General features: G+C 35.7%; 1 protein-coding gene across 1 annotated transcript in view; it reads right to left on the bottom strand.

The window, feature by feature from the left end:
• LOC123530477 (early endosome antigen 1-like) overlaps positions 1-25,364 on the bottom strand; it is a 185,499-nt gene that overhangs the window by 90,627 nt on the left and 69,508 nt on the right. Inside the window, exons 28-34 of the mRNA XM_053520786.1 lie at positions 23,633-23,692; positions 21,101-21,244; positions 18,878-18,967; positions 6,069-6,857; positions 5,753-5,842; positions 3,224-3,355; positions 1,620-1,715 (exon numbers count right to left, since the gene is read on the bottom strand). Coding sequence (XP_053376761.1) covers positions 1,620-1,715; positions 3,224-3,355; positions 5,753-5,842; positions 6,069-6,857; positions 18,878-18,967; positions 21,101-21,244; positions 23,633-23,692 — 1,401 coding nt within the window. The remainder of the gene's footprint in view (positions 1-1,619; positions 1,716-3,223; positions 3,356-5,752; positions 5,843-6,068; positions 6,858-18,877; positions 18,968-21,100; positions 21,245-23,632; positions 23,693-25,364) is intronic.

Here is a 25,364-nt window from a genome sequence, read left to right as displayed (position 1 = left end):
GACCTTAACACAAAACTTAACCAAGAAATCTGATTTTCTAAGTCCAAAAGGGGCCATAATTCTTGCAAAAAGCAATGTAGAGTTATGGTACTTGCTGTGCACAGTCAGCTTTTAATTGCGAATAACTGCTCCAAGTTTTGAAGCAATAGCTGTGACTGTTAAGGAGAAAAGTTGACCTAAACGCAAAACTTAACCAAGAAATCTGATATTTTCTAAGTCCAAAAGGGGCCATAATTCTTGCAAAAAGCAGTAGGAGTTATGTTATGTTTCTTGCTGTACAGAGTCAGCTATTGATGGTGAACAAATGTTGCAAGTTTTAAAGCAACAGCTTTGATAGTTTAGGAGAAAAGTTTACCTAAACATAAAACTTAACCAAGAAATCTGATATTTTCTAAGTCCAAAAGGGGGTATAATTCTTGCAAAAAAGAGGGCCATAATAGCCCTATACCGCTCACCTGAGTAGAGTTGCTTGCTTGAACAAATTTCTCACCTATGTCTTTAAAAACAAGAAAATTAGGAGAGTGGGTCAAGGTAAAGATTATGCAAAATTACTTTTGAAATCTGTAAAAAAAACATTACAGGACTGGTGGTCCAAATCCTTTTGCTGTAGCTTAGAAAACAAGAAAGTAGGTCAGTAGGTCACACTAATGGTCGCTGAAAGTCTGTTTAAAGATCGGCATGCAAAACTATACAAGTCATCAAAATTTCAAAGCTGTACCTTAAAAAACAAGGAAGTAGGTCAGTAGGTCACATTCAAGGCCACTGAAAATCAGTTTTAAGATCGTCATGCAAAACTGTACATGTCATCCAAATTTCAAGGCTGTATCTTAAAACACAAGAAAGTAGGTCAGTATGTCAAATTCATGGTCACTGAAAGTCAGTTTTAAGATCAGTGTGCAAAACTGTACGTGTCATCCAAATTTCAAGGCTGTATCTTAAAAAACAAGAAAGTAGGTCAGTAGGTCAAGGTTACAGTCAAATGACACCTAATTACTTGGGGTCATATGGTAATTATAATTAAACAGTCTAGGAAATATGATCAGATAATTTTTGAAGTATTTTTTCCTATATAACTCATATAAAAACTATGTGACCCTCGGGGCGGGGCCTCTTTTCATCCCAGGGGCATAATTTGAACAATCTTGTTAAAGAGCCACTAGGCAATGTTACATACTGAATATCAAAAGCACAGGCCTTGAACTTTCAGTCAAGAAGATTTTTAGAAGTTTTTTCCTATGTAAGTCTATGTAAAACCTGGGACCCCAGGGTAGGGCCTCTTTTTATCCCAGAGGCATAATTTCAACAATCTTGGTAAAGAACCACTAGGCAATGCAACATATCAAAAATCAAAAGCCTAGGCCTTGCAGTTTCAGACAAGAAGATTTTTAAAAAAAAATCCTATATGTCTATGTAAACTTGGGATCCCCGAGGCAGGGCTTCTTTTTACCCCAGGGGCATAATTTGAACAATCTTGGTAGAGAACCACAAGGCAATGCTACATACCAAACATTAAAGGAGAAAAAATTTTGTAAGTTATTCCTCATTTAACTCAGTTCAGCTCTCAGCATGACTGGATGCCAGAACGTTACTAGTGTACTTTATACAGTCTATAAACATACCTGTTTAATTTTATCTTCCATGCCATCAAGTTGATTTTGTAGTTCCACTTTTTGTGTTATCAGAATTCCCTTAGCTTCCTCCAGTGCTGCTACTTCCTGCAGGAACAAACACATCTAGTGCTTTACATGGAATATCTGACAAGTACTGTAAAATCATTTAATTTTGTGGGCATGAAATTTCGTGGTTTTAGTCAAAATGGCAATTTCGTGGGGATATGAATTCGTGGATTTGAATTTTCACCCCAGGGGTAAAATGAATGGAAATTAAACTTGTTCGTTGGGATTAAATTTCGTGGATTGACTCAGCCATGAAATCCACGAAAAATTAGTCCCCCACAAATATTAATGATTCCACAGTAATCTGTTTTGTGTATTTGTATTCATTTAAGTTGTTTGTACAAGTAAAACTTTCCTGCAACTGACACAGTGTTCATAACTGACAAATCGTTTTTTACAATTTGAATACATTTCTGTATATATTTCTGAAAAACCAGATGTGTGTTGTTACGACAATGGTGCCCCCACTTCCTGTCACTATATTGTTATGTTACTTGTTGACAATGCAAGACCAAATATTATTTCATATAACCTTGACCTAGGGGTGCGAGCGGCGGGGAGAGGAAAGGAATGATACTACAAAACACCATCAAGAAATGCATGGAACTGAAAGAGTAAACACTTTTTTTGTGTGTGCATAAATGGGGTATCAGTGAGGGACGGGTAAGTAAGGAGTTAAATCCCAAATAAAATCCAAAAGGCATAACTTCACATGTTTAACAATAGCCATATGTTTCAGGTTTTTTACTGAGATATGTGCAATACAAATTTTTAGGCACTTTATGCATATTTTTAACAGTCAATGGGCCATAACTCTCATCTTACTGAGGAAATCTAAAACAAAACCACAGGTTCAGAACTTGAAATCACTTAAAGGGAGAAGGGGAGGGAAAGGAGTGGTGAGGGAATAGATATTACCAAACATCAAGAAACACAAGAAGCTGAAAAAACCTTGCCTTACTGAGTGAAATCCCAAACAAAACCGCAAACACATAACTTCTGATGCTCAATTACAATCCTATGATGTTTTATGATTCCAGATCATATAGATTTTGAGATATGCATGACAAAACTTCGTACAGACGGACGGACGGACATCTGATCGGACCAACAGACATATGAAACTTCATACAGACAGATGGACGGACATCTAATCAGACCAACAGACATATGAAAGTTCATACAGACAGATGGACGGACATCTAATCGGACCAACAGACATACGAAACTTCAAACAGACAGATGGATGGACATCTGATCGGACCAACAGACATATGAACAAGGGTAAATCTAAATGATTCAGGACAGCTTTGGTAAAATTCCATCAAGTAATTCATAAGTTGTTCAAAGACTTTTCAATACTTACTTCAATCCCATCTAAGCATTTGAATACTTGAGTGAGATAAACAGTCTCGAAATGAAACAATCAATTTCATAAATGTGTCAACAATTAGTTATTTTTAGGTTCAGCATTTTACAAACTTGCAAATTCCAGTCTTTATTCCGACAGTAATTTTGCTATTAGAAAAAGAGTAAGAATGCTTTACCTGTTGTCTCTCTTTTTTCTCTTCTTCCAGACTTGCCTTCAGATTCCGAATGTCTGATTCAAAAGATTCTGTCATTGCCTTCAATTCTGTGTTTACCTTCTTTAATTCCTCTAATTCAGGCTCTGCAGCTTGCTGCAAACAAAATATTATTGTACACAAGAGCTGCAATACATAGAGGATGTTTTGTTTGTTTCAGTGTAAGATTATGATATATTTCACAGAGTGAACACCATATGTGATATTTTCACAAATGGCATAGCCCAAGTGAAGATGTAAATTATAGTGTTCCCAAGTGAAATATATTTCAATCTTACATGTTAAACAGACAAATTTTCTTTTTCTTATGATTTTCAATGGTTTTATTCAAATTATACCCATTTTACCAGCGCACAACATGTGCATTGCGTCATGACGTCACAATGTCATGACTTCACAATATCTTTGTTGAAATATTGTCAAATATTTCTAAGAAGTTTTTTAAGATTTCATTCACACTTTTTTATGGCTCAGCTATAATCTTTATGTTCATACAGGTACCTATATGTATATCTTTGTTTAGTATATTTGCAAGGTATTTCCTACTATTTGTAATTCATATGTTAAGTTAAAAAGTCTAGAAAATGGTGAAAAAAATGACATATATGTACATACATAAATACAAAGGCAAGTTAATGTGGTAAAGATCAAGTGTAATGAAAATGACCGACACATGTTAAACTTAAAATGTACATGTATTTAAATAAACATGGTGAGTTAAAAATTAAGTCTTATGGTATCCTACCAGTGTACTTCCACCTTATGTAGGATGTTTTGAATTTTTGTAGATTGTCTGGAAAGCGAATGAATTTTTGGATACTATTCCAGATTATAGGTCCAGAATAGAATAGTCTGGTCAGAATCCATACAGTGTTCGCCAAAGGTTTCTCTAATTGCAATAGGGTTTGAAAGTGAACAGTATTTGGATCCTGACCAGACTGCGTAGATGCGCAGGCTGGTCAGGATCCATGCTGGTCACAAATGCACTATGTTGGTTTTCTCATGGTACGGCTCAATTATAGTGATTTACTAGGTCGAAAGCGTTGGGTCAAATCAAGAAATATGGTCCCAACGTAAGATTTATTGTTAATTGCAATTATCCAATCGTCAATGATTGCCTCACATGAATAATTTGCTCTGAAGCCAGACTGTTTGTGATGTAGATTTTGTTTGTTTTGGGTTTAACGTCGTTTTTCAACAGTATTTCAGTCATGTAACGGCGGGCAGTTAACCTAACCAGTGTTTCTGGATTCTGTACCAGTACAAACCTATTCTCCGCAAGTAACTGCCAACTTCCCCACATGAATTATCAGAAGTGGAGGATGAATGATTTCAGACACAATGTCTTTTATCAAATCGTCACGGAGAACATAAGCCCCGCCCGAGGATCGAACTCGCGACCCCGCGATCCATAGACCAACGCTCTCCCTACTGAGCTAAGTGGGCGGGCTTTGTGATGTAGAAGTTCATTAATGTCTAAAAAGTTTTTTGATTATTAGACACATGCTTTTCAGGAAGTTTTGATAAAACTAGTATAGGTCTATAATTGCCTTTGCAGACTTCGATCCCTCTTTAAAAACTGGTGTTATTTTTGTCATTTTGAACCTTTCTGGAAATTTGCCTGTAGTGATGCTCATGTTAAATATTTTGGTGAGTGGTTTTGAGATTACAATGTGGCTTAGGTTAAGAATTCTTGGTCCAATATCATCAAGCCCTGTTGCTTTTGATGCATCTAAGACCTTGAGCTCTTTTAATATTAATTCTTCTGTGACAAGCGGAATCTGAAATGGTGCTGTTGTTATTCTGCTGCTAACAAAATTGTGTATCAAAGTTTCACTGGTCTTGTCTATTATTTGAAGAGGATTTTGAACCATTTTAAACACATTTATCACAAAATGAGTTGAATGCTTCAGCAGTAACCAGAGGATCTAGTATTGGATTATTTTGCTCATCATTCATGTAGTTAGTTTGATAAGAGGTAGTTTTGCCCGACAAGATCTTTTAGATTTTTCCAAAGCAATTATAGGTTGTGTTTATTGTCATTGATTGTTTGGGAGTAGAATGATTTCTTTGCTTCAAGTGATAGCATTTAACCTGCTGTCTCCAGAATTTGAATTCATTTGTTTTGTTTGATTTTTTCTGCTTAATTTCTGCACCAAATGGCAATGTCAATATCTTGACTAAACCAATCAGAGGTGGAGGACGAATGATGTCAGACACAGTCTTTTATCAAATCCTCGCGGAGAACATGCGCCTTGCCCAGTTATCGAACTCGCGACCCCATGAATCGTAGATCTGAGCTCTCCCTAAGCGAGCAGGCTTTTATACTTGTTTCAATATTTTACCTGCTTATAGTGACAAGGCTTTTAAACAGATAAACATTACTGTCCTCTGACAGCTGTGTTCATTATACTGATCTTTGAAATGTTGAAATAATTTGAACAAATTATGGCAAAGAATAATGTATTTTAAGATGGAAATCCACCAACTCACTTTATATTTCGTCAGCTCCACACTGTCTGCTCTAGCTTCTTGAAGTTCTTGGTCCAATTTCACCATCTGTGCATTCATAGCATTACGAACCTAAAACAGAAACTTTCTGACATCATTCTTTGGCATCTGTTACCACTGTTGCATTGGCTGTAAAAGGTTCTGATCAAATTGAATACAAATTCTAAAGCTCACCTTGAGAAATCAGTTAATTCACACATCTAAACAATGTATTCAACTTTGACCATTTAGACTGATTGTAAGAGGTGAATGTGATTTCTACTTAACTGGTCCATAATACGTTTTTAATGCTAAATACCTCACTGAGCTCATCAAATGAGTTGTTCAATTCCCTCTCTCTTTCAGTTGCTTCATTTAATTCCTCAGCCAGTTTACACTGCTTTTCTTGCAAGCTATTGAACTGTTCTGTCTTTTCTTTTAACTCAGACGAAACTGTAGCTAAGTTTTCTTCAGTTTTCTGCAGTTCAGCTCTACAAACAGTAAGCTGTTCTTCCACATTTTTCAGATGTTCAGTCGTTTCTTTTAATTCTGCCTCACTTTTAGCAAGGTCATTACTTTTCTCACTTCCAACTTGTTTTGTTTCATTCAAACTTTTTTCAAGGATGACAATTTTCTCATCGCTTTCTTTACACTTAGTGTTCAGAGCTTCTGACTCACTTTTTACTTTTGTTAAGAGTGTGTTCGTCTCATCTAATGACAATTTTTTCTCCTGCAACTCTGACTTAGTAATTTCTAAATCTCCCTGTGTACTGGACAGTTTTTCTTCTAATGACAATATGGCACTTCTTTTTTCTTCTAATTCATTTTGGCAATGTGTAAGTGTTTTAGCACTTTTATCCTTTTCCTCTTCAAGTAAAACGCAATTATCTTTCAAAGATTTAGCCTCATTTTTCAGAGTGTTCAATTCATCTTTAGTGTTTTTAAGATCAGCAGTTGTCACTGTGAACTGAGCCTGCAGTTCACTGAACTCATTCTCACTTTTATTTTTTGTTTCCTTAACAGCATTTAACTCCTGTAGTTTTTCTGACAGTTGTTTTTCTGTTATGCTCAGTTTCTCTTGCGTACCTGATAATGCCTTTTGTACATCCTATAAAATTATACAAAGTCTTAGAAAAGACACTTGTGATATAAAATAAACAAAATATAATCTTTAAAGTAAATATAACAAGTGACCGAGTACTGCAGTGGCAATACAGAAGTCCCCTACCGGTGAAATTTTTTTTCACTTGACCTTCAATAGCGACTTTGATCTTTGACTGACAACCATGCGCGACACATAGTCTAATCATGGGGAACATTTCTGCGTAGTACTAAAACAAGAGCTGTGTGTTGAGAACGTGCTTGACTATTCAAAGAATTGAGGGAAGTATGGGGTCAAAATATTACCAGAGATTTTCAGACAAAAGAAGAACAATAATTACTATCAGCATGTGAAGTTTGAAGGTCCTGGGTGCAGTGGTTTGCAAGTAAAAGGCATTCATGCAAAAAGTTAACGTTGGCCCCTGTGATCTTGACCTTTGACCTGGTGACCCCAAAGTCAGTAGGGGTGGTATACTCAATAAGTACTATCAGCATGTGAAGTTTGAAGGTCCTGGGTGCAGTGGTTCACGAGTAAAGTGCCTTCATGCAAAAAGTTAACGTTGTGACTAACGAACTAACTAACTAACGAACGGACGGACAGTTGAAAACTAATATGCCTCCCTTCGGGGGCATAAAAATAGATAAGACAAACAGTGTACCTGTATTTGTGGATTTGGATAAGTCTTGCACTATATGGCAATGTGTGACCATGATGGTAAGCAAGTGTTCAAAGTTTCAAAGCCATATATCAAACAGTTTAGACAAAATATGGAATGGTATTCGAAATTTAACTAGTTTCTATGTAAAAAAGAGGCCATAACTGAGCTAAAGACCTTGTCCTAGTTATGTAGTCTTGCCTACATATGTAGACTATGATGGTAAACAAGCAGCCAAAGTTTCAAAGCCATTTGACAAACAGGTTAGGCAAAATATGGACTGGTATGAAAAATTTAACTGATTTCTAAGTCCATAAAGGGCAGTAATTCAGCCAAAATAGTTGACAGAGTTATGTAGTCTTGCCTACAGATGGAGACCATGACAATTAAGAGGTGTTCAAAGTTTCAAATCCACATGTCAAATAGTTTTGACAAAACGTTGACTTCTATGAAAATTGTACCAATTTCCAAGTCCAAAACGGGCCATAATTCAGCTAAAATAGTTGACAGAGTTATGTAGTCTTGCCTACAGATGGAAATCATGATGATAAAAAAGTGTTCAAGTTTCAAAGCCACATGTCAAATAGTTTTGACAAAATGCTGACTTGTACGAAAATTGTACCAATTTCCAAGTCCAAAAAGGGCCATAATTCAGCCAAAATAGTTGACAGAGTTATGTAGTCTTGCCTACAGATGGAAATCATGATGATAAAAAAGTGTTCAAAGTTTCAAATCCACATGTCAAATAGTTTTGACAAAACGTTGACTTCTATGAAAATTGTACCAATTTCCAAGTCCAAAAAGGGCCATAATTCAGCCAAAATAGTTGACAGAGTTATGTACTCTTGCCTACAGATATAAACTGTTATAATAAGTGATAAAAGTTTCAAAGCCATATGTCAAACAGGTTACGAACAAGAGCTGTCACAGGAGACAGCGTGCTCGACTATTTCGATGCTGGATAGTGAAACTGGGCACATCTGAGGAAACTAGAGCTGTCACTGGAGTGTTTAATGACTCCAATTGTGGATGAAGATATTGCACAATAGCCTGAGTTATCTCAAATTCAACAAGAGTAACAAGAGGTAGAATAAAATGTATCAACACATAAGTTTTATCTAGCAAAAGGCAAATCATTAATTTGTTCCAGAGTTATTACTTGTGTCATAGTTTGTGGTGATGATGTTGAACACAGTTTTAAGTTGAATCAAATCCATTTCAGTTAAAAGAACAGAGTTAAAGTGAACAAACTTTAACCTAAAATCTAAGTAAAAAGGGAATATTCTGAAAAATTGGTGCCAGAGTTATGCACTTGCTCATATGTGTGGGTGATGATGTTGAACACTAGTTTTAAGTTTGAATCAATCCATTTCAGTAATTAAACCAGAGACAGAGTGAAAATGAATCAAACTTTAACTAAATTCTAAGTAAAGGGGAATAATTCATGAAAAATTGGCCCAGAGTAGACCTTAGTGTCATATATAAGTAATATGTTGAACAATTGCTTAGTTTGAATCAGTCCATTCGTAATAACAGAGATAGAGTGAAAGTGCACCAAACTTTAACCTGAAATTCTAAGTAAAAAGGGGATAATTCAAGAAATATTGTGCAATTACCATCTTTGTCTACTGATGTGGTGTGATGCTGACACTTATTAGTTTGAATCAAATCCATTCAGCTAATACAGTGTAAGCTGAAATGCACCAAACTTTAACCTGAAATTCTAAGTAAAAGGGAATAATTCATTTAAAAATGGTGCCAAGGTTATCTCCTTGTTCATATATATGGGTGATGATTTGAACAATATTTTAAGTTTGAACAAATCCATTCAGTAATTCAGAGACAGGTGAAAGTGCATCAAACATTACTGAAAATCTAAGTAAGGGGGATAATTCATGAAATATTTGGTGGCAATATGGCCCTTATGTCATGATGTGGATGTATGAGGAATATGATTCAGTTTGAATCAATCATACCAGTATTACGATATAAGTTAAAAAGAAAAAGTGCACCAAAATTTAACCCAAGGTGGGATGCAGATGACGCCGACGCCAGGAGCGAGTACAATAGTTCTCTTATACTTGTATGTCGAGCTAAACTAACCAAGATTGTATTAAAGGGGCCATATTCAGCAAAACCTTGATAGAGTTATTACTCTAGCTAAAACAGAACATTTATGATGTACACAGTGTGAAAAGTTTCATAGCTTTATCTTAAATGTTTTTCAAATATGGACTATGGTACAAACAGAGACAAGGTCCTAGGTCGCCACTGTGACATAGAACAAGGTACTTCTTGATATACTGGCTGACATTGCAGATCAAATTCATGAATATCCATCTAAAGTGCAGCCCTAACGCTTACACAAATTATTCTTTTATTTGACCCGTGACCTAGTTTTTGACCCAAGTGACCCATTCTGAACTGCCCTAGATTGCATCATAGGAAACATTTGATCAATTTAAGGAATATCCTGCTAAAATGCCACCCTTTGCATAGGCAAGGTTTTTCTTTGATTTGACCAGTGACCTAGTTTTTGACCTAAAATGACCCATATTGAACTAGACCTAGCTTTCATCATGACAACTTCTGATCAAATTTCATGAAGATCCACTGAAAAATGCAGCCCCTATTGTATACACAAGGTTATTGACCCCAAATGACCCATATTCTAATTCATTAAGGCAATCATTCTGACCAAATTTCATGAAGACCAATTGAAAATTACAGCCTTTCTCGCATACACAAGCAAAATGTTGACAGACGACAAACGACGGACATCGAGTGATCACAATAACTCACTTGAGCATTACTCAGGTGAGCTAAAAACTTAACTAAGGTGTGACACAGACGCCCACACCGACACCGTGGTGAGTAGGATAGCTCTACTAAGTCTTATTCTTCGAATAGTTGAGCTAAAAATCCTTCAATGCAATTAAAAGTAATGGAGCAGAAACAAATTTTGTACTTGACCTTCAATAGTGACCTTGACCTTTGACTGACAACCATGGGTCATATGCTCGACCATAGTCTAATCATGGGAAACATTTCTGTGTTGTACTAAAAAAATTCCTTCAATGCAATTAAAAGTAATGGAGCAGAATCAAATACTTACTTGACCTTGAACAGTGACCTTGACCTTTAACTGACAAGCATAGATCATGCGTTGACATATTGTTTCATCATGGGGAACGTTTGTGTGTAGCACTAAGATAATCCATCAATGCAAATAAAAGTAATGGAGCAGAAACAATTTTTACTTGACCTTCAATAGTGACCTTGACCTTTGACCGACAAACATGTGTCATGTACCTGCATAATCTACATACTGCCCTCCATAACATACCAAGTTTTATTAACCTAGCTTGAATACTTTTTGAGTTATCGTAGGATCCAGATTTGCGGATGGATGGACGGACTGGGGGCATTCCTATAGTCCCGTCTGGTGTTCCACCGGTAGGGGACTAAAAAGCAATGGCTCTGCGGTAACAGTACTACAATCCTAAAATGTTAGCAAACACTGTATTTCACGTTTTCATGACGACAGGGGATTTAGTGGCTACAAATATTTGTGTAAATACATCTGACATGAAATACACACAACCTGAATAGCTTCAGCACATAACAAATAGTCGCAGGTCAAATTATTGGTAAGACTGCATATAAATTGAACAAATAACTAGTCATTCATCTTCACACTCACTCCAGTCTACCATGTTTGTGATCGTGAGCAAAATTCACCTTCCAGTTATAGGACAAGGGTAGAGAGGGAATTTCTCCTAGATTGCTAAGATGAGGCATGTAATTAATATTAACCCCCAAAGTCAATAAAATGGACATTAACACTCAGCAGCAGGGCTATAAATTAAAACAGTGGTCAATTCTGGACATTGTATGAAATGATAAGAAGGAATGTGTAAAACAAAAAACTACACATGTATATGGCAACAGCACCAACTCTTTAAGTCCACAGTTTTGATGGCTTAGTTTTCTATTTCTAGTCTCAGTGTTTCAATGTTGCATAATTTTATTAATGTATAAAATGCAGTGAGATACATTTTTCTATCAAAAATGTGTGCTCATCTCAGCTATGTTCACAATGTAACTATATACAACAAAAGCATTGATTTGTTTTTATTATTAATGAAAATCACACGGCTCTTTTTCAACAAGTTCAGTGTCTGATTTCCTGAATTATTCCTTTGAATTTACGTGTTTGTGGAGGTTAATATCATTTACTACACTTAGCTGAGAGTTATTCCTTGCACTGAAAGCAGTCTTCTCATCTTTAGATGGACAACTGCTACACACTTGGTCATTGTATGGTCAACAGACTTTTATTTACCAAACTTCACATAAGAGTTATTTTTTGCACTGAAAAGTAGTCTCATTTTTGTCAGTCATCCATGAAAGTCATTGTGAGTTAAGGTATGTTTTTCTGCATTACTGTCATAGTCATTCTGGATTAATTCTGAATTAATGTCACTATCATTGTAGTTACTTGATTTAAAGTCATTCTGAATAAAGGTCACAGTTATTCTGACTTGTGATCGCAGTCATTTTGACCTAAGGGCATAGGTATTCTGAACTTAATTCAAAGTCATTCTGAATAAAGGTCACAGTTATTCTGACTTGTGATCGCAGTCATTTTGACCTAAGGGCATAGGCATTCTGAAATGGATTCAAAGTCATTCTGAATAAAGGTCACAGTTATTCTGTCATTTTGACTTAAGGGCATAGGCATTCTGAAATTGATTCAAAGACATTCTGAATAAAGGTCACAGTTATTCTGACTTGTGATCGCAGTCATTTTGACTTAACGACATAGGCATTCTGAACTTGGTTCAAAGTCATTCTGAATAAAGGTCACAGTTATTCTGACTTGTGATCGCAGTCATTTGACTTAAGGGCATAGGCATTCCAAACTTGATTCAAAGACATTCTGAATAAAGGTCACAGTTATTCTGACTTGCGATCGCAGTCATTTTGACCTAAGGGCATAGACATTCTGAACTTGATTCAAAATCATTCTGAATAAAGGTCACAGTTATTCTGACTTGTGATCACAGTCATTTTGACTTAAGGGCATAGGCATTTTGAAATTTATTCAAAGACATTCTGAATAAAGGTCACAGTTATTCTGACTTGTGATCTCTGTCATTTTGAATTAAGGCGTAGGCATTCTGAACTTGATTCAAAGTCATTCTGAATAAAGGTCACAGCTATTCTGACTTGTGATCTCTGTCATTTTGACTTAAGGCGTAGGCATTCTGAACTTGATTCAAAGTCATTCTGAATAAAAGTCACAGTTATTCTGACTTGTGATCGCAGTCATTTTGGCTTAAGGGCATAGGCATTCTGAACTTGATTCAAAGACATTCTGAATAAAGGTCACAGTTATTCTGACTTGTGATTGCAGTCATTTTGACTTAAGGGCATAGGCATTCTGAACTTGATTCAAAGACATTCTGAAGAAAGGTCACAGTCATTCTGACTTGTGATCACAGTCATTTTAACTTAAGGGCATATGCATTCTGAACTTGATTCAAAGACATTCTGAATAAAGGTCAAAGTTATTCTGACTTGTGATTGCAGTCATTTTGACTTAAGGGCATAGGCATTCTGAACTTGATTCAAAGACATTCTGAATTAAGGTCACAGTCATTCTGACTTGTGATCGCATCATTTTAACTTAAGAGCATAGGCATTCTGATATTATTAGTCCCAGTTATTCTGAATAAACGTCAGACAATCTGACTGAAGGTCTTTCAGGCATTCTGACTTAAGATTGTAATCATTGACTTAAGAGCATAGGTATTATGAATTATTGTCAGGCCGAGTCAATAAAAAGTAATATTCTGTAAGTAAATTTGAAAGACCTTTAAATATTTACTTATTGTACATAATGTTAAAATATAAATTGAATATTAAAGTACTTATGGTATTTCTTCATTAAATGTACACAGTTTTATAGAAAAAACTGGAAATATATGTGTGTACTAAATAAACATTGGCGTATTTAATTTTGGAAAGAGGCAGTGCAAAAAATATATCAATATTATACACTGGTCATGCATTCCCTTTCCAGTGTTTTAGTCTGTAGCATCGATGATTTAAACACCGGAAAGGTTACAAATGCGCCAAAACGCATCATTTTGCATTTAGAAATTAACTAAGAATGCAACAATTTTCCAGGGAAGCATGCCCCCTAACCCCTAGAACAATTGCTTACACTTCTATTTTGGCCCAGCTACACTGACACGGGTGTACTTTCTTTGAGGTACAGTAGTTGCCCCTGACCTACACTTCATTAGGAAAAATGTTGAAGTCCTGATGTACACCAAACCTGCACCACTTTGTATGTATAATGTAAGAATTCTACAGGGAGCATGCTTCCAAATACTCCTTGTACAGTGGCTTACACTTCCATTTTGGCCTAGCCACGCCCCTGAATTATGAATTTCGCCAGAAAGCACCATATTTTGCATTTAGAATGTAAAAAATCTTCCGGGGGAGCATGACTGCCCACTCCCCCACTAAACACCCTAAAACAGTGGCTTACACTTCCATTTTGGCCCTGCTACCCACTTGAAACTGTTGTACTTTCTATATGGTACTGTAGTTCCCCCGGGCCTACACTTCATGAAAAAGTTTAAAGGTCCAGATATACACAAAAAAACGCATCAATTTGTATCTTTAATGTGCAATTTTTCCTGACCCGGTCACCCCCTAGGACAGTGGCCTACACTTCCATTTTGGCCTTGCTAAAATCCGGAATTGTGAATTTTGCTAAAATACACCATTTTGCATCTAATTTGTGCAATTTTTATGGGGGAGCATGCCCAAGAGGCATGTATTTCCATTTTAGCCTAGCAAAGCCCTTGAATTATGAATTTCGCTAAAACGCATCATGTTTTATCTGGAATGCATTTTTTTCTGGGGAAACATCCCCCCATCACCATTAGAACAGTGACTTTTACTTCCATAACGGTCAAGCTATGTCTTTGACACTGGTGTACATTCTAAATTGTACAATAGCTATCCTGGGTCTACACTTCATTTTGAAAAATGAAAAACGTAAAAGTCCAGATATAAACCAAAAAGCACCATTTTGCATCTATAATGTGAACGTTTCTGTGGAAGCATGCCATACCCTCCTTTGGCAGTGGCCTACAATTCCATTTTAGCCGAACTACACCCCTGAATTATAAATTTCAAGCTTTAGGTCTTGTAATTCAAAGTTGCATTCATATTATAGTATTATAAAACATTGCCATTTACAATGTAAATTATATTTTATCACACGCTACAATATAAAATGATTATATTGTTTATTCTTAATTTCGTTAAAACAGTTTCAATACAGAGTTTTAATAAAACACATCTCAAAATAAAACAACTATTGAGTTATCACATTCATTCTTGTTGTGAGACACAAAATTTAACATTGACTAAAGTTTTACAATCATTAAACATGTTCTAAAATTCTCAAACCACCATTAGAACAGATTTCAAGCTTATCAAATTGGTCAGTGCCATTAATTCACATTATCTGATTCTTAATGGGACATCATGCTGACAAGACAACAAGCCTGAAAGTTCCAAATCAAAATTGATTCTCCAGCTACCCCTTGTCCTATAACTGCTTCTACAATATACTGTTGAAAATCACAAATCACTGTACATGTATATTAGTACAAAAAGCAGTTCAATATGTCTATACAGATTTTTTTTAAGCAAACAAAAATTGGAAATATGAATAAGGCAAAGAACGATCCGACTAATACTATATTATCCTCAACAAGAGATGCTGACCCTCTGATCCATACTGCAAATGAAGCTACGTATGTTGACCTTACCGATAATCTGGAAGTGTAAACCATAATATGAAACAAGAAAGCAATGAAGGCCCTGTATCACTCACTTGACCTGTTTGACACCCTTATTGACCCATTTCCACTTTTACCCAGATTTCATTTAACAATCATTCTGCAGGCCTCCTAGCAGGCCTGAACAAAAATAAAGGTTTTTATAAAGGCTCCTATCTATGGAAATAAAGGCCTTTTAGTGTAAAATATTAAAAAATAAAGAGTAAATAAAGGCTATTTTTGTCGGAATTCTCGTTGAAAACACATAATATATATAGGTTTTTACTCATACATGCCATAATTTTTCAGAACGTTTCCGGGATTCTGAGTTAAAATTTCCGGGATTTTTACCTTTTGTCTGGGACATACATCGTGACATTGGTATTCGTCTGTTTCATGCAAAAATATCGTAATATTACATGTAGTTTTGCGAGATAAACATTGTTCACTCACTTACTGTTTAATTTGCTGCAAATGTCGTCTAGCTTTCCAAGGGAGGTAAATACATTGTACGGGTAATACACATCTATAGTTCGGCACGTGAATTTATTGCGTTCCCGAGGTGAACAGAATTAGGAGACTTACTACATGTATATATGAAGAATCAACCTGGTCATCGTGATTTAGATTCTAGCTAATTTGGTATCATTCTAAGGCTTAAACATTTATTTAACAAGAGCACCGCCTTGCGGGTGCTGACGCTCATCTGATTTTTTTTTGTATAATAGAAATATTGTCCTACCCATGATTTTCTAAGTCTAAAAAGGGCCATCATTCTTGCAAAAAGCAGGATAGAGTTATGTTTCTTGATGTACAGTGTCCACTTATGATGGTGAAAAACTGTTGCAAGTTTTAAAGCAATAGCTTTGATAGTTTATGAGAAAAGTTGACTTAAACATAATATTCAACCAAGAAAATGATTTTTCTAAGTCCAAAAGGGGCAATAATTATTGCAAAAAGCAGGATGGAGTTATGTTGCTTGCTTTACAGGGTCAGCTTATGATGATGAACAACAGTTGCAAGTTTTAAAGCAATAGTTTTGATGGTTTAAGAGAAAAAGTTGACCTAAACATAAAACTTAACCAAGAAATCTGATATTTTCTAAGTCCAAAAGGGGCCATCATTCTTGCAAAAAGCAGGATGGAGTTATGTTTCTTGCTGTACAGGGTCCACTTATGATGGTGAAAAACTGTTGCAAGTTTTAAACCAATAGCTTTGATAGTTTAGGATAAAAGTTGACCTAAACATAAAATTTAACCAAGAAAACTGATTTTCTAAGTCCAAAAGGGGCAATAATTCTTGCAAAAAGCAAGATGGAGTTATGTTTCTTGATGTACAGGGTCTGCTTATGATGGTGAACAAGTATTCCAAGTTTCAAAGCAATAGCTTTGATAGTTTAGGAGAAAAGTTGACCTAAACATAAAACTTAACCAAGAAATCTGATATTTTCTAAGTACAAAAGGGGCCATAAATCTTGCAAAATGCAAGATGGAGTTATGTTTCTTGCTATACAGGGTCAGCTTATGATGGTGAACAAGTATTCCAAGTTTCAAAGCAATAGCTTTGATAGTTTAGGAGAAAAGCTGACCTAAACATAAAACTTAACCAAGCAACGCCAACGCCGACACCGACGCCGACGCCGACAACCGCTCAAGTGATGACAATAACTCATCATTTTTTTTCAAAAAATCAGATGAGCTAAAAATTAAATTGAATCCTTAAAGGAATAAAATATATCTTGTAAATAAAATCGCCAATATCAGATATTTGGAGTCGGGTCAATTTCCATGGGTCCGTCGGCAAAGGCATTCAATATTTTAATTTAGAATGTGTGACAATCGCTCTTGATCTTAAATTATTACAACCTTTTAAAATAATTATCGTTTAATTGACAGTTTTCAATAATCTCTTCCATAAAGGCTAGATGTAGCTTTACCGCCAACGTGCTAAAACAAACAGATTTACGACTATTGTTCCTAATTTAAGTACCATAAAACAGTTATTGATTGCATAATCCTGTCAGTTCTTAATCAGGGTCATCATAATAACTGACTGTAACTAAATCAGTGTCATCAAAAGATCGTCGCGTGATCAAAGCGGACTTAATCAACACGTGTCCCGCTCGAGGGCATGAAACTGATTAGGAAGAAACAATGTGACACCGGGGACTGTTTATTGTGTAAAATTCAACAAGTCATAGACAAAAAAAACAAGTTTTTTGGGGGATTATTTTTATTTGTTCCTGTATTTTTATTTTTCTGGGACAATTCAAGACTTCCGGGACACTGGGACGAGTATGTAATTTCCGGGACAATCCTGGACAATCCGGGACGTATCACATGTATGTATTTATTACATGTATGTGGTCTGGAGAACACAACAGCATTCTGAAAAACTCAAGATGAAAGATACACAAGCAGTATCCTAATAACAACACTTAAAAGGGGGGAAGAAATACAGTAGTATAACCATTTCTTGCTTTAAACTGGCACGGCAAGCAGTTTGAACAAAAATATAGGTTCTGAGTGAAAATATCAGGCTATTTGGCCGTTTTAAAGGTTTTTTCAAAAGATTTAAAGGTTTTAAAGGTTTGCTCTGAAATTAAAGGTTTTTAAAGGTTTTAAAGGTTTCACTAGGAGGCCTGCATTCTGTCATAGTGTCATGTAGAAAATGTGACCTCTAAGCTTTTTTCTATGATCAGACCTAGTGACATTTGCTTTTCATCCTAGAAGACCCAGTTTCTGACCTAGATGTCATAAAGTCAAACCTTCTGTCTATTTGGTATGGGTCTCATGAAGATCGGGCAGAGAAGGGTGCAGTGACATTACACCATGATCAATGCTTGTTTAATTTGAGTAAAAGTCAAAGAATTTCTGCATATAGCTTATAGTGATCTTTAAAAAATACAGAAATATAAAAAGACTGAAACAGTAAACTAGATGAATGTCCACTGTACACTGGTGCCCCAAATCATATTCTGACTAAGTCAAGGGCCATAAAAACACCTGATTCGCAACTTCACATACTGAATAATAATCCTGTGAGGTTTGATGACTCAAGTCAAATACTTTTTGAGATATGCACAATACAAACAGATGGACGAGGGAAACTCTAAGTGACCCCCAGCCCTGCCCCCTTCCCCACCCCCCAAAAAAATGGAAGGGATGGGGGCACAAAAATGTTTCTCAAGTTGTTGTCATGAAAATACAAATAGCAAATATGTTCCACAAATCATGGTAGAATGTGAAAGATTTAAATTTTGAATATAATACTACTATTCAAACACAGTGAAGAATACATACATGTATGTAATCAACAGACAACTTTTAGTGTTAAATGTGCACATTATCATGCAGGGTCTGCACATGCATAAACATCAGAAAATTTTTTTTCCCTATAATTACTTCCTCTAATCTGTTTTACTTGAGCACCACAATTTACATGTGAATCGTAACTTGCAATATTGGCAAATTCTAGAAGTGCAAAAACGCAACAAGAAATACCTCTAGTTTATCGTTTAATTGCACTTGCTCAGACTGTTTTTGTTGTAACTGATCTGTTGAAAGTTTTCTCTCTGACTCAAATGTTTCGACCTGAAACACAATCAATAAAGCATCCATTAAAATGCTCATCTTTAATCAACACTATAATAATTTGCTTTCTGGTTAAATGTTACATTGAATGCATGCAATTTCTGGATTTTCACCATTCTTATACCTTGTTATACAATGTACATTTACATGCGATTCAATGAAATACGCAATACACTTAATACTTAAAGTTGACCCCAGTAGGAGGATTTTACCACTTTCTTACATCTCATCAGAGTTGACCTCAGCTGGAATTTAGCTGCATTTGAGTCTTAAACAAAACTGACCACAGTAGAAATTTACCTGTATTTGAACCTTATGCAGCACTGACCACACTAGAAATTTGCCTGTGGTTGATCCTTACAAAACGCTGACCTCATCAGAATTTTACTAGTCTAAACCTTACACAAAATTGAAATACCACAGTAGAAACAAAACTGAATTAAGTAGAAATTTACCATGTTTGAACCTACACAAAGTTGACCTCAGTAGAAATTTACCATGTTTGAACCTACACAAAGCTGACCTCAGTAGAAATTTACCTATGTTTGAACCTGCACAAAGCTGACCTCAGTAGAAATTTACCTATGTTTGAACCTATACAAAATTGACCTCAGTAGAAATTTGCCATGTTTGAACCTACACAAAGCTGACCTCAGTAGAAATTTACCCATGTTTGAACCCTACACAATGTTGACAACAGTATGAATTTTACATGTCTAACACACAGCTGACATCAGTAGAACTTTACCTGTGTTGGAAACTTATACAAGTTGACACCAGTAGGAGTAAACCTCATAAACATTTCACCTCAGAAGGCAGATATTTGTTTTATGAAGAGGAGGCAATAACAAAGTAAACAAGAGCACCGCCTATGGGTGCCATTGCTCGTCTGCAAGTAGAAAAGAGTTATAGTTAAAATCGTCTAAGTACAAAAAGGGCTATAATTCTAACAAAATGCAAACGAGTTATGGATCTTGGCCTACATAGTCCCCTAATAATGATAAACAAGTGTGCAAAGTTTCAAAGCTGTAGCTTTTATAGTTTTTGGGAGAAGGTGGACCTAAACAAAAATTTTAACCGATAAACTAAAATTTTTTAAGTACAAAAAAGGCCATAATTCTGACAAAATGCATATCAGAGTTATGGTTCTTTGCCTACATAGTACCCTAATGATGGTAAACAAGTGTGCAAAGTTTCAAATCTGTAACTCTTACAGTGTTTGAGAAAAGGTGGACCTAAACAAAAATTTTAACCGACGCCAACGATCAAGTGACGACAATACCTCGTAGATTTTTTTTTCAAAAATCAGACGAGCTAAAAAGTATGTCTTTTCCATTTCTAAACTTAAATATCCCATGTATTTTACTATTTTTCGATAGTTTTGCTACTTTGTATGAATTCATATTTATTTAAGTAAGCAAATAACAGCTTCTTATACAGCATTATAAAGCTGCATTCCAAAATTTCCAAATAATACCCAAGAAAAATATATACATTTATTAATGTTCAATTTTTTCTCAATTTAGGCAAGTTATTGGGATATTTTCCAAATTTAACTGGTGTTGGTGGCATTCACAAAATTGTGAGAAAGGGTCTGATAGGAATATTACTTGTGTCTGAACCTTTTTTTTTTTTTTTTTTGTTGGATTTAACGTCGTACCGACACATGATAGGTCATATGGCAACTTTCCAGCTTTAATGGTGGAGGAAGACCCCAGGTGCCCCTCCGTGCATTATTTCATCATGAGCGGGCACCTGGGTAGAACCACCAACCTTCTGTAAGCCAGCTGGATGGCTTCCTCACATGAAGAATTCAACGCCCCGAGTGAGGCTTGAACCTACATCGATGAGGGGCAAGTGATTTGAAGTCAGCGACCTTAACCACTCGGCCACGGAGGCCCCTGTGTTTGAACCTTAAATAAAATTGACCTCAGTAGTAATTTAACACTACATACTTGCCCTCAGTTGGAATTTAACCTGTATCTCAACCTTACACAAAGCTGACCTCAGTATGAATATTATCTGTGTTTGTAGCTGACCTCAGTAGTAATTTTCCAACTACTGAGTTGACCTCAGTAGGAGTTTTACCTGTATCTGAACCTTACACAAAGTTGACATCACTATGAATATCACCTGTGTTTGTAGCTGCTCCTGCAAGACAGAAACTTGATTTTTTAGTTGTGTTTTCTCTTCCTGTAGGCTGGACATTGACTCTTGAAGTTCTGATACTGTTGATGTCAGCTGTGTTTCATTAACTGTCTTCTCTGATAATTCTCTCTGTAACATGTACACAATATTATGAAGAGAATGACTTCTAAGATTTTTTCTCAACACAAATGAATGGTTAACTCAAGCTCAGCTGTTAACTCTTGTCACTTAAGTCTATAGCATATATTAGGACTAATAATTAGGTCAAGCATGCTTAGAGAACAGTTGTCAAAATCAACTGCTTAGAGAGTGGCAAAAATCTCACAACTTCATTTTCTATAAACATGAAAAAACCAAAACTTCACTCAAAATCAACTAGAACTCAGAGAAGGGCCAACCCCTCTACATACAAACTCAAAGATGGGCCAAAGCCCTATAAAATTGCTAGAAGCTAGACCTACATCTCACTTCCAACAAAAGTGCTCAGAGAAGGGCCAAAACATTACTTCCTACAAACATTGTCTTAAAAGGCTTAAACTTCACTTCTAGAACCATACCATTTTTTGTCTTAAAAAGCTCCAAGAAGGGCCAAAACTTCACATCCTTTAAAAATGCTCATACAAAAAGGTCTAATTTCACTTCCTAAACCAAAACTTAACTTAATATAGAAGGGCAAAAACCTCACTTTAAATAAACCTGTGCTCAGAGAAGGATCAAAACCCACTTTAAATAAACCTGTGCTCTGAGAAGGGTCAAAACCTCACTTTACATAAACCTGTGCTCAGAGAAGGGGAAAAACCTCACTTTAAATAAACCTGTACTCAGAGAAGGGTAAAAACCTCACTTTAAATAAACCTGTGCTCTGAGAAGGGTAAAAACCTCACTTTAAATAAACCTGTGCTCAGAGAAGGGTAAAAACCTCACTTTAAATAAACCTGTGCTCTGAGAAGGGTCAAAACCTCACTTTAAATAAACCTGTGCTCTGAGAAGGGTCAAAACCTCACTTCAAATAAACCTGTGCTCAGAGGAGGGTCAAATCCTCACTTCCAGTAAACTCCCCAATACATGCATTTAGGAAAAACTGACCATGACCTTTGGCTGTCATGTCTTTTGACAAATCAGAATAACTTAAAACAATCCTAGGAGTTGGTCAGCCAAGGAACACTTGTGTGAAATAATTTTGAAGTCTGACCAGAAGTTTCTGACAAGAAGATGTTTTGATGTTCCATTACATATGTTATAGGGAAAAGCGACACCTTCTGGCAGCCATGTTTTCTGTTAAATTAGAGAATTTCTAAAAATCCTGGTTGAGGGTAGAGCAAAGAACATTCTGTGAAATTACTATGACATAGGGCAAGCAATTTCTGAGAAGAGTTTCAACGTTCCCACTATATACATACTGGGAAAAGTGACCACACCCTCTAGCCACCATATTTTTGATGAATTAGAATAATCTGAACAAATTTATTAGTAGGTCACCAACGCAACATTTCTGTCAAATTACTTTGAAATCTGGCAAACAGTTTCTGAGAAGACATTTTAAGTTTTTATTTTCTGTTGCTTGGCAACGGTAGTTCTGCAAGGAATAAAACTCTTTGAAAAGCTTTTGTAAAGGACCATTAAGGGAACATCCGGGCCAAGTCTCATAATACAAATGGCTTTAGACAAGATGTCTTCTGTGGACGGATGGACAATGTACAGACAGACCGTGAGTGACTGCAACACTTTGCGCATAGATGAGCTAAAAAGCTATTATGACACATTCTAATAATTATAAAAACCATAAAAATATCCATTTTATGTAGAAGCACTACCAATTAACGTTATAAGGAAAGCATAAAAACACAACTGGCACAGCTATGCAAAACAAAATTAACTGTTGTGTCCTTAAACAATGCATAAAAAATCTCTTAAACACAATATTTCCAGATTCTTCTTAAAAATGGATTTAGACTGACTAATATAGGTATATCATTCCACAGTCTCGGACCTACAGTACTAAAACTTCTGTCATTAACCCTTACCCTGCTAAATTTCTATAATGAACTTGTCCGTCTTTCAATTTGGACAGTACCATTAACTGTTAAAAGGGGTGCTTATCAAAAAGATACTGACTGAATGGTGAACAGTGCAAATCATTATCAGACTGCACAGATGTGCAGGCTGATCATGATCTACACTGGTCGCAAAGGCAGAATCAATCGTGCCCAGCATGATAAGATTTAAAAGACTTTCTTTGATTAAACGAAACAACACAGCACCCCTCTGTAGTGTTTGAAAGCCACAAGCCTTGTCTGTGAACTAAATACATGTAGCAAACAACTACTAAATTCAATAACATTTCATTTCGGGCAGTTATAAATTTAAGTAAAGAAGTATCTTACTGTGATATTTACAAGCCACTGCCTATTACATGATGTTTCTTTGCCATTAAACAGTATCTCATTCAGAGTCTTTTTACCTTGCCGAGAACAACACAATGTTAATGTTATACAGATACTGAACAAATACACTCACCTGTTGTGCCTCAACCTGGTCTTGCAATTTTTGTTTCTCGTTTTTACGATCCATTTTTTCCTGTAGAAGCAAAAAAATTTTATCCAGTTATTTCACACATATAAAGTTTTTTTCTGCAATAATTAAAATTTGACACAACGTTGTTTACATCATGTTCACAAACACCTTCACAAACACCCCATGAGGCCTGTGAAACGGCTCCTTGCTCTATTAGGCAAAATCTTGGAAATATAGCTATGTGATAGCTGCTTCATACTAAATACCAATACTTTTTTAAGTTTCCTGTCTGTGACAAACAAAGAAAGCTACAAAAGTTTTGATCTTAAATCATAACTGTATGATGTTTTAATGTTTTTAGTTATGCAATCACCTACAAATAAGAAGGTTTATATCAGCCAGCCAATTTATTCCTTAGACAAAATTGTAATCACGACAAAGTCCTTGTCACAATTTTTATTTATTTTACATCTACTGTACAGACTAATTTAAAGCTTGTCAAATTTATTACTAAAGATTTCTTTTAACCAGTTACTGTAAAACACCGATCACTAGTAGTCACACGGGGGTATTCAAAATGGTCATGTTATCCTGCAATTTCAAGTGATACAAACATAGAAGATATAAGGAACAAGAGGACCATGATGGTCCTGAATCACTCACCTGTCCCCACATGACCCAGTTTTGAACTGAGTATGACGTCGTTTTTTCTATTATTTTACATAGTGACCTAGTTTTTGAGCTCAAGTGACCCAGTTTTAAACTTGACCTAGAAATCATCAAGATGAACATTCAGACCAATTTTCATACAGATCCCATGAAAAATATGGCCTCTAGAGAGGTCACAAGGTTTTTCTATTATTTGACCTAATGACCTAGTTTTTGAAGGCAAATGACCAAGTTTTGAACTTGACATAGATATCATCAAGGTGAACATTCTCACTAATTTTCATGAAGATCTCATGAAAAATATGGCCTCTAGAGAGGTCAAAAGGTTTTTTCTATTTTTAGACCTACTGACCTAGTTTTTGATCGCAGTTGACCCAGTTTCGAACTTGACCTAGATATCATCAAGATAAACATTCAGACCAACTTTCATACAGATCCAATGAAAAATATGGCCTCTAGAGAGGTCACAATGTCTTTTTTATTATTTGACCTACTTAACTAGTTTTTGAAGGCACGTGACCCAGGTTCAAACTTAAACTAGATATCATCAAGGTGAACATTCTGACCAATTTTCATGAAGATCCATTCAAAAGTATAGCCTCTAGAGATGTCACAAGGTTTTTTCTATTTTTAGATCTACTGACCTAGTTTTTGACCGCAGTTGACCCAGTTTCAAATTTGACCTAGATATCATCAAGATGAACATTCAGACCAACTTTCATACAGATACCATGGAAAATATGGCCTCTAGACAGGTCACAGTTTTTTATTATTTGACCTACTGACCTAGTTTTTGATGGAACGTGACCCAGTTTCAAACTTGACCTAGATATCATTAAGGTGAACATTTTGACTAAATTTCATGAAGATCAATTGAAAAGTATGGCCTCTAGAGAGGTCACAAGGTTTTTCTATTTTTAGACCTACTGACCTAGTTTTGGATTGCACGTGACCCAGTTTCGAACTTGACCTAGATATCATGAAGACGAACATTCAGACAGACCAACTTTCATACAGATCCCATGAAAAATATCGCTTCTAGAGAGGTCACAAGGTTTTTTTATTA

This window comes from Mercenaria mercenaria, chromosome 13 (assembly GCF_021730395.1).
Source record: "Mercenaria mercenaria strain notata chromosome 13, MADL_Memer_1, whole genome shotgun sequence".
Taxonomy (NCBI): Eukaryota; Metazoa; Mollusca; class Bivalvia; order Venerida; family Veneridae; genus Mercenaria; species Mercenaria mercenaria.
This window is presented reverse-complemented; position numbering and strand designations above follow the sequence as displayed.